Raw genomic sequence first — 14537 nt, 5'->3', positions numbered from 1 at the left:
CTGTCGGAGGGTCAGTACTGAGGGAGCGCCGCACTGTCGGAGGGTCAGTACTGAGGGAGTGCCGCACTGTGGGAGGGTCAGTACTGAGGGAGCGCCGCACTGTCGGAGGTGCCGTCATTTGGATGAGACATTAAACTGAGTCGCCCATCTGCCCTCTCAGGTGGATATGAAGATCCCATGGTCACTATTGGAAGAAGATTGGGGGTGGGGAGGGAGTTCCCTCCAGTGTCCCGGGACCGATATTTATCCCTCAACCAACATCATCAAAAACTGACGACCTGGGGCATTATCAGATTGCTGTTGGTGGGATCTTGCTGTGCGCCACGTTTCCTACATGACAGCGGTGAGCACCCTTCAGAGAGTCTTTCGTTGGCTGTGAGGTGTTTTGGGACATTCTGAAGGGGCCATAGAAATGGAAGATCTTTTGTTCCAACGAAGCAGAGGTTTGGAACCATTGTCATAACTTAGTCCCTGTAGGATTTGAACTTGGAAAGTCTTTGCCCAATACCATAACCAGCACATTACCATTTTAGCCTCTAGATGAGAGTTATACAGCCGGAGGGTTGAAGGGGCCAGTACCTCAGTGCCCAGACGCAGTGAGCGAAGGTGGCTCTTGAGATCTCCTCGAGCCATGAGCTCCATGATGACCAGAGTGGGCTGTCCCTTGGAGACCACCCCTAGCAACCGCACCTGTACCCAAAGAGTAGAGAAATCTGGTCAAGAACCCAATTGGAACTCACATCTTAGCCATGTTGACCCCCCTGCCCCCCACCCCCGTCGCCCCCACTGTCAATGAACTGGCCCATTCATGATGTCATAAGCTGAAACTCTGATTGGCTGTCCAGCCCATGACACCATCCAGTGGAATTGTTCATTTGCGAAGCTTGGGGGTGGGTGGGAGGCACGTTTCCAAGAGGCATGGTGGGTGTATCTGCCCTAGTATGTTTGTGAGATGCACACACACATATACACACACACACACGTACACACAGACACACGCACATGCACACACACACACACACACACATACACATGCGCACACACACACACACACACGTACACACACACATGCACACACACACACACATACACACGTGTACACACACACACGCACATGCACACACACACACACACATACACATGTGTACACACACACACACGCACATGCACACACACACACACACACACACACGTGTACACACACACACACGCACATGCACACTACACACACACACACACACGCACACATGCACACACACACACACACACACGCACATGCACACTACACACACACACGCACACATGCACACACACACACACACACATGTGTACACACACACACACGCACATGCACACTACACACACACACACACACGCACACATGCACACACACACACACTGGGGAGATCGCTGGTTAGTTGAGTCCACTGGGGTCTGCAGCTTGGGGAATCACAATTGGCCTCAGTGCTTCTGTAGAGCTGCCTGGATGAGTGCAGCTCCCACAACACTCAAGAAGCTCAACACCATCCAGGACAAAGCAGCCCCGCTTGATCGGCACCCCATCCACAAACATTCACTCCCTCCACCACCGACGCACAGTAGCAGCAGTGTGTGTACCATCTACAAGATGCACTGCAGCAACTCACCAAGGCTCCTTCAACAGCACCTTCCAAACCCATGACCTCTACCATCTAGAAGGACAAGGGCAGCAGACACATGGGGAACACCACCACCTGGAAGTTCCCCTCCGAGCCCCTCACCATCCCGACTTGGAAATATATCGCCCGTTCCTTCACTGTCGCTGGGTCAAAATCCTGGAACTCCCTCCCTAACAGCACGGTGGGTGTACCTACACCACAGGGACGGCAGCGGCTCAAGAAGGCAGCTCACCCACCACCTTCTCAAGGGGGCAATTAGGGACGGGCAATAAATGCTGGGCCCAGCCAGTGAAGCCCACATGGGGGTGGGGGAGGGGAAGGGGCTCAGTCCGGCGGGGGAGGGGGAGGGGGAGGGGTGAGGAGTGGGGGAGGGGGAGGGGTGGGGGTGGGGGAGGGGGAGGGGTGGGGGTGGGGAGGGGGAGGGGGAGGGAGAGGGAGTGGGGGAGGGAGTGGGGAGGGGGAGGAGTGGGGGAGCGGGAGGGGGTGGGGGAGGGGGAGGGGGTGGGGGAGGGGTTGGGGGTGGGGGAGGGGGAGGGGGTGGGGGAGGGGGTGGGGGAGGGGGAGGGGTGGGGGACGGGGTGGGGGTGGGGGAAGGGGAGGGGGAGGGAGTGGGGGAGGGGGTGGGGGAGGGGGAGGGGAGGGGGAGGGGGGAGGGGAGGGGGGAGGGAGTGGGGGAGGGGGTGGGGGAGGGGGTGGGGGTGGGGGAGGGGGAGGGGGTGGGGGAGGGGGAGGGGGTGGGGGAGGGGGTGGGGAGGGGGAGGGGGTGGGGGAGGGGGAGGCGGTGGGGGAGGGGGTGGGGAGGGGGTGGGGAGGGGGAGGGGGTGGGGGAGGGGGTGGGGAGGGGGATGGGTGGGGTGGAGGAGGGGGAGGGGGTAGGGGAGAGGGAGGGGGTGGGGGAGGGGGAGGGGGTGGGGGAGGGGGTGGGGAGGGGGAGGGGGTGGGGGAGGGGGAGGCGGTGGGGGAGGGGGTGGGGAGGGGGTGGGGAGGGGGAGGGGGTGGGGGAGGGGGTGGGGAGGGGGATGGGTGGGGTGGAGGAGGGGGAGGGGGTAGGGGAGAGGGAGGGGGTGGGGGAGGGGGAGGGGGTGGGGGAGGGGTGGGTGTGGGGGAGGGGGAGGGATTGGGGGAGGGGGTGGGGGAGGGGGTGGGGAGGGGGAGGGGGAGGGGGTGGGGGTTGGGGAGGGGGTGGGGGAGGGAGTGGGGGGGGGGCACCGGAATATCCCGGCCTGTGTCTGGGTGCGTGGATAGGCCCCAGGCCTGTGGGAATGTTAGCGGGAGCACCTCCAGCAACCTCCCCCCGCGCTCCCTTCCCCCCCCACCCCACTCCCCCTACCCACACACACGCTGGAGGGGGGGGGCGGGGAGCGATCCCATTACCACATGGTAGCAGTCGAAGGCTTTCATCACCGACGCCTCCTTCAGGAACTCAATGCGCTCGCGCCGACTGGCTGACTCGTTCACCGTCTTCAATGCCACCCGGGTCTGTGTCTCACCCTTCACCACCAGCTTGGCCATCCCCTCGTACACCATCCCGAAGGAGCCCTGGCCCAGCTCCTTGATGATGGTGATGGTCTCTCTGGGCACCTCCCACTCGTCTGCGATGTACACTGGGGCCGGACAGGGAGTGGGGGCGGGGGGTGGGGGGGAGGTGGGGGAAGAAACATCGGAAGAAGTGACGTTAAAAGAGAATCCACAACTCAGACGCACAGGCCCTTCGGCCCCTCCGCTCTCCGTGCTGGGCCTTTCTGCTCCAGACCCCAGCCTCCTCCCACCCCACCATCTCCCTCCACCCCCATATCCTCCTATTCCTTTCTCCCTCGTGTGTCTATCCACGATAAGACCACACGTGGTGTTTGTTGATACCCCCATACCTATTACTGACCGGTAGAATAGAGTCCAGGACTCTTGTCGATTTGCCCCTGTTGTCATCTGGAGATATCAGGCTACTTATAATCATCCTCATCCCCTCGATTAGGCCGCCCCTTAATCTCCGACACTCAAGTGTGACCTGTCCTCATAACTTAAACTCTTATTTAATTTGGTTTTCTTTTGTGTGGGAGTCCCTGGCTAGGCCAGCACTTATTGCCCACCCCTAACGTTGCTGTGGGCCTTAGAGTCAGACATAGGCCAGACCGGGTAAGGATGGCAGATTTCCCTTCCCTAAAGGGGGCATTAGTGAACCGGTTGGGGTTTTTAACCACAGTCGGTGATGGTTGCCAGGGGTCACGTTCAGGCTTTTAATTCCCCGTTTTTAATCGGACTCCAATCCCACCATCCGCCGGGGCCAGGATTTGAACCCGGGTCCCTCCCCCGCCCCCAGCGCGTTGCCCGGCGACAATCCCGGGCTGTGGAATCTGGACTGTGTCCTCTCCAAGAGTCGACGTGTCCTTCCTGAGGTACCTGGGTGGGATGGGCGGGTGGGGTGAGCACTGAACTCTAGGAAGCTGCTTCAAGTTGGGGGTCTGCCCAAGGCCGCATAAACAAGCAAACTGTGCCCCCCTCCGCCTCGGTCGGAGCTGTTAGGTGGGCTCTGTGCTTACTACAGGCCGGACTGGCGCAGCCAAGATAAGCGTGTGGCCAGCGGGCCCTCCAGAGGAGGCTCTGCCGATAGGTTCGGGCCTAGTTGGGGGAAACTCAGCCACACAGAGAGGGAGACGGGGAGTGATTCGCTCCCCTTCCCCCGGTGGGGGCAGGATTTTCAGCGCCCGACACGCACACTCGTGCGAGAGAGAGAGAGAGAGAGAGAGAGACGGCAGCGCGCCCGAATTAAATTGGGCTTTTCCCCGCCCGCCCGAGTGTCCGGTTGGCGGACGGGCCGGACAGGACCGGGCGGCACTCTTGCATTTTTTTTGGCGAGACCTCGCCCGACAGGTGGACAATAAATAAATAAATAAACAAGTTTTTAACGCTGGTTTTACACGTCCCTGTCCGCGTTCCAAGCTGGCTGCCCGTTGGCTGGTCAGCCGGGTCTGAAATCGTGGCCGGGTCCCGATCGCGGGCAGTGGTTGGTCAGTCTTGTGGGCCTCTCCCAGGCTCCCCACCCCCCCGACGATGAGGGGAGAATCCTGCCCCGTGTGTGTGTGTGTGTGTGTGTGTCTCAGTGTCAGCTCCGCCACATGTAAAAAACACGCAAGGGGGAGACGGTGGCCCAGAGGTACTGTCACTGGGCTAGTAACCCAGAGGTTACTGCTCTGGGGGGCACGGGTTCAAATCCCCCCACGGCAGCTGATAGAATTAAAATTCAGTCAATAAAATCTGGAATTGAAAAGCGAGTCTCAGTGATGGCAACCATGGCAGCCATCATGGATTGTCGTAAAAACCCATCTGGTTCACTAATGCCCCTTTAGGGAAGGAAATCTGCCATCCTTACCCGGGTCTGGCCTACATGTGACTCCAGACCCACAGCCATGTGGTTGACTCTTAACTGCCCCCTCTGAAATGGCTGAGCAAGACCACTCAGTTGAAGAGGGCAATTAGGGATGGGCAACAAATGCCAGTGTTGCCCACATCCCATGAAGGAATAAAGGAAACAAAACCCCTGGGAGGTGAATGGATAAAATGTGAACTTGCCCACTTTGGCAGGAAGAATAGAAAAGAAGTATATTATTTAAATGGAGCAGAACTCTGAGGTACAGAGGGATCTGGGTGTCCTGGTACATGGATCAGGAAAGGTTATTGCGCAGGAGCAGCGAGAGATTAGGAAGGTGGATGGGATGTTGGTGTTTATTGCGAGGGGGAATGGGATATAAAAGCGGGGATGTTTTACTGCATCTGCACAGGGTCTTGGTGAGACCACATCTGGAATATCGTGCACCGTGTTGGTCTTATTTAAGAAAGGTTATATAAATGCGACAGAAGCAGTTCAGAGAAGGTTCACTCGGCTGATTCCTGGGACGAGGGGGTTATCCGATGGGGAAAAGTGGGACAGGTTGGGTCTGTGTCCATTGGGGTTTAGCAGAATGAGAGGCGATCTTATTAAAAGATCCTGAGGGGATTTGACAGGGTGGATGTTGAGAGGATGTTTCCCCTTGTGGGAGAGACTAGAAACAGGGGAGTCAGTTTAAAAATGAGGGGGTCTCCCATTGAAGACGGGGATGGGAAGAATTTTTTTTCTCTCGGGGGGGGTCGTGAATCTTTGGAATTCTCTTCCTTAGAGAGCGGTGGGGGCAAGGTCAATTCATATTTTTAAGGTTGGGGTAGATAAGATTCTTGACTAACAGGAGGGGGTCAAAGGGGGCAGGCAGAATGTGGAGTTGAGGTTACAATCGGATCAGCCATGGTCTTATGGAATGGCAGGGCAGGTCAGAGGGGCCGAGTGGCCCTTAGTTTGTACCCGCGCTCACCTGGTGCTGTACAGCACCCTCAGTGTGTGTCGCGGCGCCATCTACAGGGCAGGTACGGAGCACACAAAGGAAAAGGGGATCGAGCCAAAACTATACTCAAAATACCATGCAGGAGGGCTCAGGGGGCCAGTAACTTACTGTCGGCGGTGTTGAAGTATTCCGGGTTCACCGACATGTACAGTGTGCCATTCAGGAAACCATTGATTCTGTCGGGGGGGGAAACAAAAAGGGTCACCACAAATCCGGGAGAGTCAAAAAAAAAAAAACAACGACAAGCTGCATTTACATAGCACCTTTAATGCAGCAGTCGCACCCCGGAGGCTTCAACAGGAGGTCAACTCCGACTGAAATTTTCACACCAGAGCTCCCGGCAAACAAGGCCCATTTTCACCAGGGAGGGGTGGGTGGAGGGAGGCAGGGGTGGGGGGAGGGAGGCAGGGGTGGGGGGGGAGAGAGACACAGCCAGCGGAAATGGCGGGCGATATGGGATAGCGCTCACCTTTTCTTGTTGTAGACGTAGACAAAGACCCCGAGCAGCAGGATAGCCAGCAGCACCACGACAGGCATCATGGTCAGGACCAGCAGGAAATCTTCATACTTTTTCTCAGCTGTGGCACAGAGGAGACAGTGATGGACCCTCACTGTTAGGGACCTCGGCAACCATCCCATCCCCACCACACGTCCACCTGAACCCCGAACGTACCTCACTCTCTCCCCAACACCTATACCCTCACCACACACCGTCTCTGTATATAGACCTCAAAGCGCCCAGTATAAAACCCTCTGTAATCCCACCCTCAGTTATAACACACTCTCTCTCACATTGATCCTCAGTATAAGACTCTCAGTTATAACACTCTCTCTCTCACACTGACCCTCAGTATAAGACTCTCAGTTATAACACTCTCTCTCTCACTGACCCTCAGTATAAGACTCTCAGTTATAACACTCTCTCTGTTACACTGACCCTCAGTATAAGACTCTCAGTTATAACACTCTCTCTCTCACACTGACCCTCAGTATAAGACTCTCAGTTATAACACTCTCTCTCTCACTGACCCTCAGTATAAGACTCTCAGTTATAACACTCTCTCTCTCTCACTGACCCTCAGTATAAGACTCTCAGTTATAACACTCTCTCTGTTACACTGACCCTCAGTATAAGACTCTCAGTTATAACACTCTCTCTCTCACACTGACCCTCAGTATAAGATTCTCAGTTATAACACTCTCTCTCTCACACTGACCCTCAGTATAAGACTCTCAGTTATAACACTCTCTCTGTTACACTGACCCTCAGTATAAGACTCTCAGTTATAACACTCTCTCTCACACTGACCCTCAGTATAAGACTCTCAGTTATAACACTCTCTCTCTCACACTGACCCTCAGTATAAGACTCTCAGTTATAACACTCTCTCTCACACTGACCCTCAGTATAAGACTCTCAGTTATAACACTCTCTCTCTCACACTGACCCTCAGTATAAGACTCTCAGTTATAACACTCTCTGTTACACTGACCCTCAGTATAAGACTCTCAGTTATAACACTCTCTCTCTCACACTGACCCTCAGTATAAGACTCTCAGTTATAACACTCTCTCTGTTACACTGACCCTCAGTATAAGACTCTCAGTTATAACACTCTCTCTGTTACACTGACCCTCAGTATAAGACTCTCAGTTATAACACTCTCTCTCACACTGACCCTCAGTATAAGATTCTCAGTTATAACACTCTCTCTCTCACACTGACCCTCAGTATAAGACTCTCAGTTATAACACTCTCTCTGTTACACTGACCCTCAGTATAAGACTCTCAGTTATAACACTCTCTCTCTCACACTGACCCTCAGTATAAGACTCTCAGTTATAACACTCTCTCTGTTACACTGACCCTCAGTATAAGACTCTCAGTTATATCACTCTCTCTCTCACACTGACCCTCAGTATAAGACTCTCAGTTATAACACTCTCTCTCTCACACTGACCCTCAGTATAAGACTCTCAGTTATAACACTCTCTCTGTTACACTGACCCTCAGTATAAGACTCTCAGTTATAACACTCTCTCTCTCACACTGACCCTCAGTATAAGACTCTCAGTTATAAAACTCTCTCTGTTACACTGACCCTCAGTATAAGACTCTCAGTTATATCACTCTCTCTCTCACACTGACCCTCAGTATAAGACTCTAAGTTATAACACTCTCTCTCTCACACTGACCCTCAGTATAAGACTCTCAGTTATAACACTCTCTCTGTTACACTGACCCTCAGTATAAGACTCTCAGTTATAAGACCCCCTCCATTATGAATGAATGCAGGTCAGTGTATCCCCATGAACGTCAGTTGGCTCTGGCAGTCTGCCTGTACTCACGTGGGATGTCTGGGATATAGAAGGAGATGGGATCAGTCCAGGACCCATTCCCAGCCAGTGAGGTGGTGTGGACAGTGGCTGTATGGTTGCCTGGCTGTAAGCGGCTGACCATGGCTCCTCCGTATTTTTGGTAAATGTGTCTTGGGACACACTCGTGGAATTCCTGGGAATGCCATAGATATGACAACGATGTCAGCATTTCACACTGTCTCACCCCTCAGCAACAGGCAGCATCATAAAGGAGGGAGACACAGAGAGATAGAGAGAAAGAGAGAGAGATGGAGAGGTTGAGGGAGGGAATTCCAGAGCTCAGGGCCCCCCAGGCAGCTGAAGGCACGGCCGCCAATGGTGGAGGGAACTTGGAAGGTTGTAGGGGCTGGAGGAGGTTACAGAGATAGGGAGGGGTGTAGGGGCTGGAGGAGGTTACAGAGATAGGAAGGGGTGTAGGGGCTGGAGGAGGTTACAGAGATAGGGAGGGGTGTGGGGGCTGGAGGAGGTTACAGAGGTAGGGAGGGGTGTAGGGGCTGGAGGAGGTTACAGAGATAGGGAGGGGTGTAGGGGCTGGAGGAGGTTACAGAGATAGGGAGGGGTGTAGGGGCTGGAGGAGGTTACAGAGATAGGGAGGGGTGTAGGGGGCTGGAGGAGGTTACAGAGATAGGGAGGTGTGTAGGGGTAGAGGAGGTTGCAGTGATAGGGAGGGTTGTAGGGGCTGGAGGAGGTTACAGAGATAGGGAGGGGTGTAGGGGCTGGAGGAGGTTACAGAGATAGGGAGGGGTGTAGGGGCTGGAGGAGGTTACAGAGATAGGGAGGGGTGTAGGGGCTGGAGGAGGTTACAGAGATAGGGAGGTGTGTAGGGGCTGGAGGAGGTTACAGAGATAGGGAGGGGTGTAGGGGTAGAGGAGGTTGCAGTGATAGGGAGGGGTGTAGGGGCTGGAGGAGGTTACAGAGATAGGGAGGGGTGTAGGGGCTGGAGGAGGTTACAGAGATAGGGAGGTGTGTAGGGGCTGGAGGAGGTTACAGAGATAGGGAGGGGTGTAGGGGCTGGAGGAGGTTACAGAGATAGGGAGGGGGTGTAGGGGCTGGAGGAGGTTACAGAGATAGGGAGGGTCGTAGGGGCTGGAGGAGGTTACAGAGATAGGGAGGGTCGTAGGGGCTGGAGGAGGTTACAGAGATAGGGAGGGGGTGTAGGGGCTGGAGGAGGTTACAGAGATAGGGAGGGGGTGTAGGGGCTGGAGGAGGTTACAGAGATAGGGATGTTTGAAGGGGCCGGAGGAGGTTACAGTGATAGGGAGGGGTGTAGGGGCTGGAGGAGGTTACAGAGATAGGGAGGGGTGTAGGGGCTGGAGGAGGTTACAGAGATAGGGAGGGGGTGTAGGGGCTGGAGGAGGTTACAGAGATAGTGAGGGGTGTAGGGGCTGGAGGAGGTTACAGAGATAGTGAGGGGTGTAGGGGCTGGAGGGGGTTACAGAGATAGGGAGGGGTGTAGGTGCTGGAGGGGGTTACAGAGATAGGGAGGGGGTGTCTCACCTCATTGTCTCGACCATACTTGATCTCGTATTTGAGGATGAGTCCGTTGGGATTGGCAGGTTCCGGCCATTTCAGCAGGATGGTGTTGTGGTTTACCAGCTCCCACGTGACATTCCCGATGATATGGTCAGCGTGAGCTGGAGAGCAAACAGGTAGAGGATGGAGGCTGAGTCCGACAGTTCACTGAGGTACACATTCCCCCTATATCCCAGCCCCCAAACAGGCACAGCAGGTTCCTTCTCCCATTTGGTGATGGATTGTCTGACCAGCCATGCTGGGTGAAGGGCACCCCTCTCTCTGAACCACAGAACCTCTGCTTATGATTTATTACCACCTCCACATTCCCACCATTCCAACTTGCTCCTTTCCGGCCTCCCATCCGCCTCCCTCTGGAACCTTCAGCCCATCCAAAACCCTGCTGTCCTTTATCCAAACTCGTACCAAGACCCGTTCACCTATCACCCCCTGTGCTCCCTGACCCCGCACTGGCTCCTAGTCCATCAAAACCTCCACTTTATCATTCACCCCCTTGTATACAAATCCCTCCATGGCCTCGTCCCTCCCTATCTCTGTAACCTCCTCCAGTCCCTACACCACTCCCTATCTCTGTAACCTCCTCCAACCCCTACACCCCCTCCCTATCTCTGTAACCTCCTCCAGCCCCTACACCCCCTCCCTATCTCTGTAACCTCCTCCAACCCCTACACCCTCTCCCTATCTCTGTAACCTCCTCCAGCCCCCATACCCCTCCCTATCTCTGTAACCTCCTCCAGCCCCTACACCCCTCCCTATCTCTGTAACCTCTACCAGCCACTACACCCCTCCCTATCTCTGTAACCTCCTCCAGACCCTACACCCCTCCCTATCTCTGCAACCTCCTCCAGCCCCTACACCCCTCCCTATCTCTGTAACCTCCTCCAGACCCTACACCCCTCCCTATCTCTGCAACCTCCTCCAGCCCCTACACCCCTCCCTATCTCTGTAACCTCCTCCAGCTCCTACACCCCTCCCTATCTCTGTAACCTCCTCCAGACCCTACATCCCTCCCTATCTCTGCAACCTCCTCCAGCCCCTACACCCCTCCCTATCTCTTTAATCTCCTCCAGCCACTACACCCCTCCCTATCTCTGTAACCTTCCCCACCCCTACACCCCTCCCTATCTCTGTAACCTCCTCCAGCCCCTACACCCCTCGCTACCTCTTTAATCTCCTCCAGCCACTACACCCCTCCCTATCTCTGTAACCTTCCCCACCCCTACACCCCCTCCCTATCTCTGTAACCTCCTCCAGTCCCTACACCCCTCCCTATCTTTGTAACCTCCTCCTGTCCCTATACCCCTCCCTATCTCTGTAACCTCCTCCAGTCCCTACACCCCTCCCTATCTCTGCAACCTCCTCCAGTCCCTACACCCCTCCCTATCCCTTTAATCTCCACCTTTCTCTCTCCCCCTCTCTCCCACTCTCTCTCCCTCTCTGTCTCTCTCTCTCTCCCACTCTCTCTCTCTCGCTCCCACTCTCTCTCCCTCTCTGTCTCTCTCTCCCTCTCTGTCTCTCTCTCTCTCCCACTCTCTCTCTCTCTCCCACTCTCTCTCCCTCTCCCACTCTCTCTCACACTCTTTCTCTCCCTCTCCCTCACACTCTTTCTCTCCCTCTCCCTCACACTCTTTCTCTTCCTCACACTCTTTCTCTCCCTCACACTCTTTCTCTCCCTCTCCCTCACACTCTTTCTCTCCCTCTCCCTCACACTCTTTCTCTCCCTCACACTCTTTCTCTCCCTCACACTCTTTCTCTCCCTCTCCCTCACACTCTTTCTCTCCCTCTCACTCACAGTCTCTCTCTCCCTCTCCCTCACACTCTTTCTCTCCCTCTCCTTCACACTCTTTCTCTCCCTCTCCCTCACACACTCTCTCTCTCTCTCTCTCTCTCTCCTATCCCTCAAATCTCCTTTTGAGACTCGGTGTTAAATTTTGTTTGTCTAATGCCCCCGAAGGGCCTTGCAACGTTTCACCACCTGAAAGGCGCTATGTCAATGCATTCTGTTGCTGCATTCTCAATTTAGTGCCAACTTCCCTCACACCGAGGGCCCCGGGCACCGAACTGCGGGCAAGCCATTGGCAGGTGCCCAAAATTGGGATGGAGTGAGAGAGAGAGAGAGGGAGAGGGAGAGGGAGAGGGAGGAGCACTCAAATCCTCTGGACTAGGAATGGGCGATGGTGAGTGAGGACTATTGAACCCCATACTGACAATGGGCAGAGGGTCTCCCGGTGTGGGGAATCCAGTGTGGATTCCCGGGGACGGTGGGGGTGGGGGTGAGGGGCGTTGGTGGTCACTCACCCTCGGGCATGGTGCGAGCGAAGGCGAAGGTAGCGGCACTGCAGCCGACCTTGTGCGCGGCGTGGTTGCAGACATGTATGTTGATGCGGTACTCCGTGAAGTGGCGGAGGTTGGAGATGACGATGCTCTCCTTGCTAAACACCTTGTCCTCAAAGTAGGGGTAGTCCACGTGCTGCTTCCCCTCGGACGCCGACCGGTTCCCGCCCGTCAGGTTAAGTCCGAGCTCCGGCGGCGAGGCGCTGGCCATCGGCGTGGTCTCGTTGCCCAGCCCCTCGGCGCCCCTGCGTTGCCGTGACGACCTGCGGGGAGCAGACAGCATGAGGCGCGACGTTCAAAGAGCCAGCTCGCCGTCGCGTAACACGAGAGACAGCAGGAGACCCGGCCAGATTGGAAATGGTTTATCCACCCGGTCTATCGCAACATGGCGGCCACACGGTTTCTCCGCGACTTCACACTGCCAAGATATATCCTGGTACCGCCCTCCACTCACTACATTTTCCTGCTTTCTTTGGGAGAAATTGCTGTCATTCTGGTTATGAGGGCAGTTCTTAGAGCCTCTTTTTAAATAGACTCTGTAGACTGCTGCAGTACTCTAATTAGTTAGACTCTGTAGATTGTTTTGCTGTAGTGCACTGTTTAAATAGAATCTGTAGACTGTTTGCTGCAGTACTCTAATTAGTTAGACTCTGTAGGTTGTTTTGCTGTAGTGCACTGTTTAAATAGACTCTGTAGACTGTTTGCTGTAGTACTCTAGTTAGACTCTGTAGATTGTTTTGCTGTACTGCACTGTTTAAATGGACTGTTTGCTGTAGTACCCTAATTAGTTAGACTCTGTAGATTGTTTTGCTGTAGTGCACTGTTTAAATAGACTCTGTAGACTGTTATAGTACTAACATATGAATGTACATACGAAGTAGGAGTGGGGTAGGCCCCTCGGCCCCTCAAGCCTGCTCCGCCATTCAATAAGATCATGGCTGATCTGATTGTAACCTCAACCCCACATTCATGCCTACCCTCATAAACCTTTCGCCCGCTCCCCCTTGTTTATCAATAATCTATCTAGCTCTGCCTTAAAAATATTCAAAGAGGAAACATCCTCCTCACATCCACTCTGTCAAAACCCCTCAGTATCCTAAGGGTTTCAATCAAGTCGCCTCTTACTCTTCTAAACTCCAGTGGATACAAACCCAGCCTGTCCAACCTTTCCTCATAAGACAACCCGCCCATTCCAGGTATTAGTCTGGTAAACCTTCTCTGAACTGCTTCTAATGCATTTACATCTTTCTTTAAATAAGGAGACCAGTACTGTATACAATACTCCAGATGTGGTCTCACTAGTGCCCTGTACAACTGAAACATAACCTCCCTACTTTTATATTCAATTCCCCTCCCAATAAATGATAACATTCTATTTGTTTTCCCAATTACTTGCTGTACCTGCATACTGACCTTTTGTGATTCAGGCACTAGGACACCCAGATCCCTCTGCACTCAGAGTTCTGCAATCTCTCACCATTTAGATAATAAGCTTCTCTTTTACTCTTCCTGCCAAAATGGAAAATTTCACATTTTCTCACATTATACCCCATTTGCCAGATCTTTGCCCACTCACTTAACCTATCTATATCTCTTTGTAGCCTCCTTATGTCCTCTTCACAATTTATTTTCCTACCCATCTTTTTGTCATCAGCAAATTTAGCAACCATTCCTTCAGTCCCTTCATCCAAGTCATTTATATAAATTGTAAACAGTTGAGGTCCCAGCACTGATCCCTCTGGCACACCATTCGTAACATCTTGCCAACCAGGAAAAGACCCATTTATGCCTATTCTCTGTTTTCTGTTAGCTAGCCAATCTTTTATCCAGGCCAATATGTTACCCCCTACACCATGAGCTTTTATTTTCCACAATAATCTTTGATGTGGCACTTTATCAAATGCCTTCTGAAAATCTAAGTACAGCACATCCACCGGTTCCCCTTTATCCACAGCACATGGGACTCCTTCAAAGAACTCCAATAAATTGGTTAAACGTGATTTCCCTTTCACAAAACCATGTTGACTCTGTCTTGAATTTTTCTAAGTGCCCTGTTATAAGATCTTTAATAATAACTTCTAACATTTTTCCTATGACAGATGTTAGGCTAACTGGCCTATAGTTTCTTGCTTTCTATCTCCCTCCCTTTTTAAATAATGGAGTTACATTTGCTATATTCCAATCTAATGGAACCTTCCCCCAATCTAGGGACTTTCGGAAAATTAAAACCAACGCATCAACTATCTCACTAAACACTTCTTTT

At 53.6% G+C, this 14537-nt stretch overlaps 1 protein-coding gene across 1 annotated transcript in view; it reads right to left on the bottom strand.

Annotated features, from left to right (window-relative positions):
* The window catches only part of LOC144676178 (insulin-like growth factor 1 receptor), a gene marked incomplete at its 5' end in the record, with an annotated part of 56652 nt that overhangs the window by 8736 nt on the left and 33379 nt on the right, over window positions 1-14537 (bottom strand). The window contains 7 exons of the mRNA XM_078536673.1: window positions 580-690; window positions 3033-3262; window positions 6137-6204; window positions 6498-6606; window positions 8378-8540; window positions 9905-10041; window positions 12239-12537. Of these exons, the coding sequence (XP_078392799.1) occupies window positions 580-690; window positions 3033-3262; window positions 6137-6204; window positions 6498-6606; window positions 8378-8540; window positions 9905-10041; window positions 12239-12537 (1117 nt within the window). The remainder of the gene's footprint in view (window positions 1-579; window positions 691-3032; window positions 3263-6136; window positions 6205-6497; window positions 6607-8377; window positions 8541-9904; window positions 10042-12238; window positions 12538-14537) is intronic.

This window comes from Cetorhinus maximus, unplaced genomic scaffold, assembly GCF_964194155.1.
Source record: "Cetorhinus maximus unplaced genomic scaffold, sCetMax3.hap1.1 HAP1_SCAFFOLD_1405, whole genome shotgun sequence".
Taxonomy (NCBI): Eukaryota; Metazoa; Chordata; class Chondrichthyes; order Lamniformes; family Cetorhinidae; genus Cetorhinus; species Cetorhinus maximus.
This window is presented reverse-complemented; position numbering and strand designations above follow the sequence as displayed.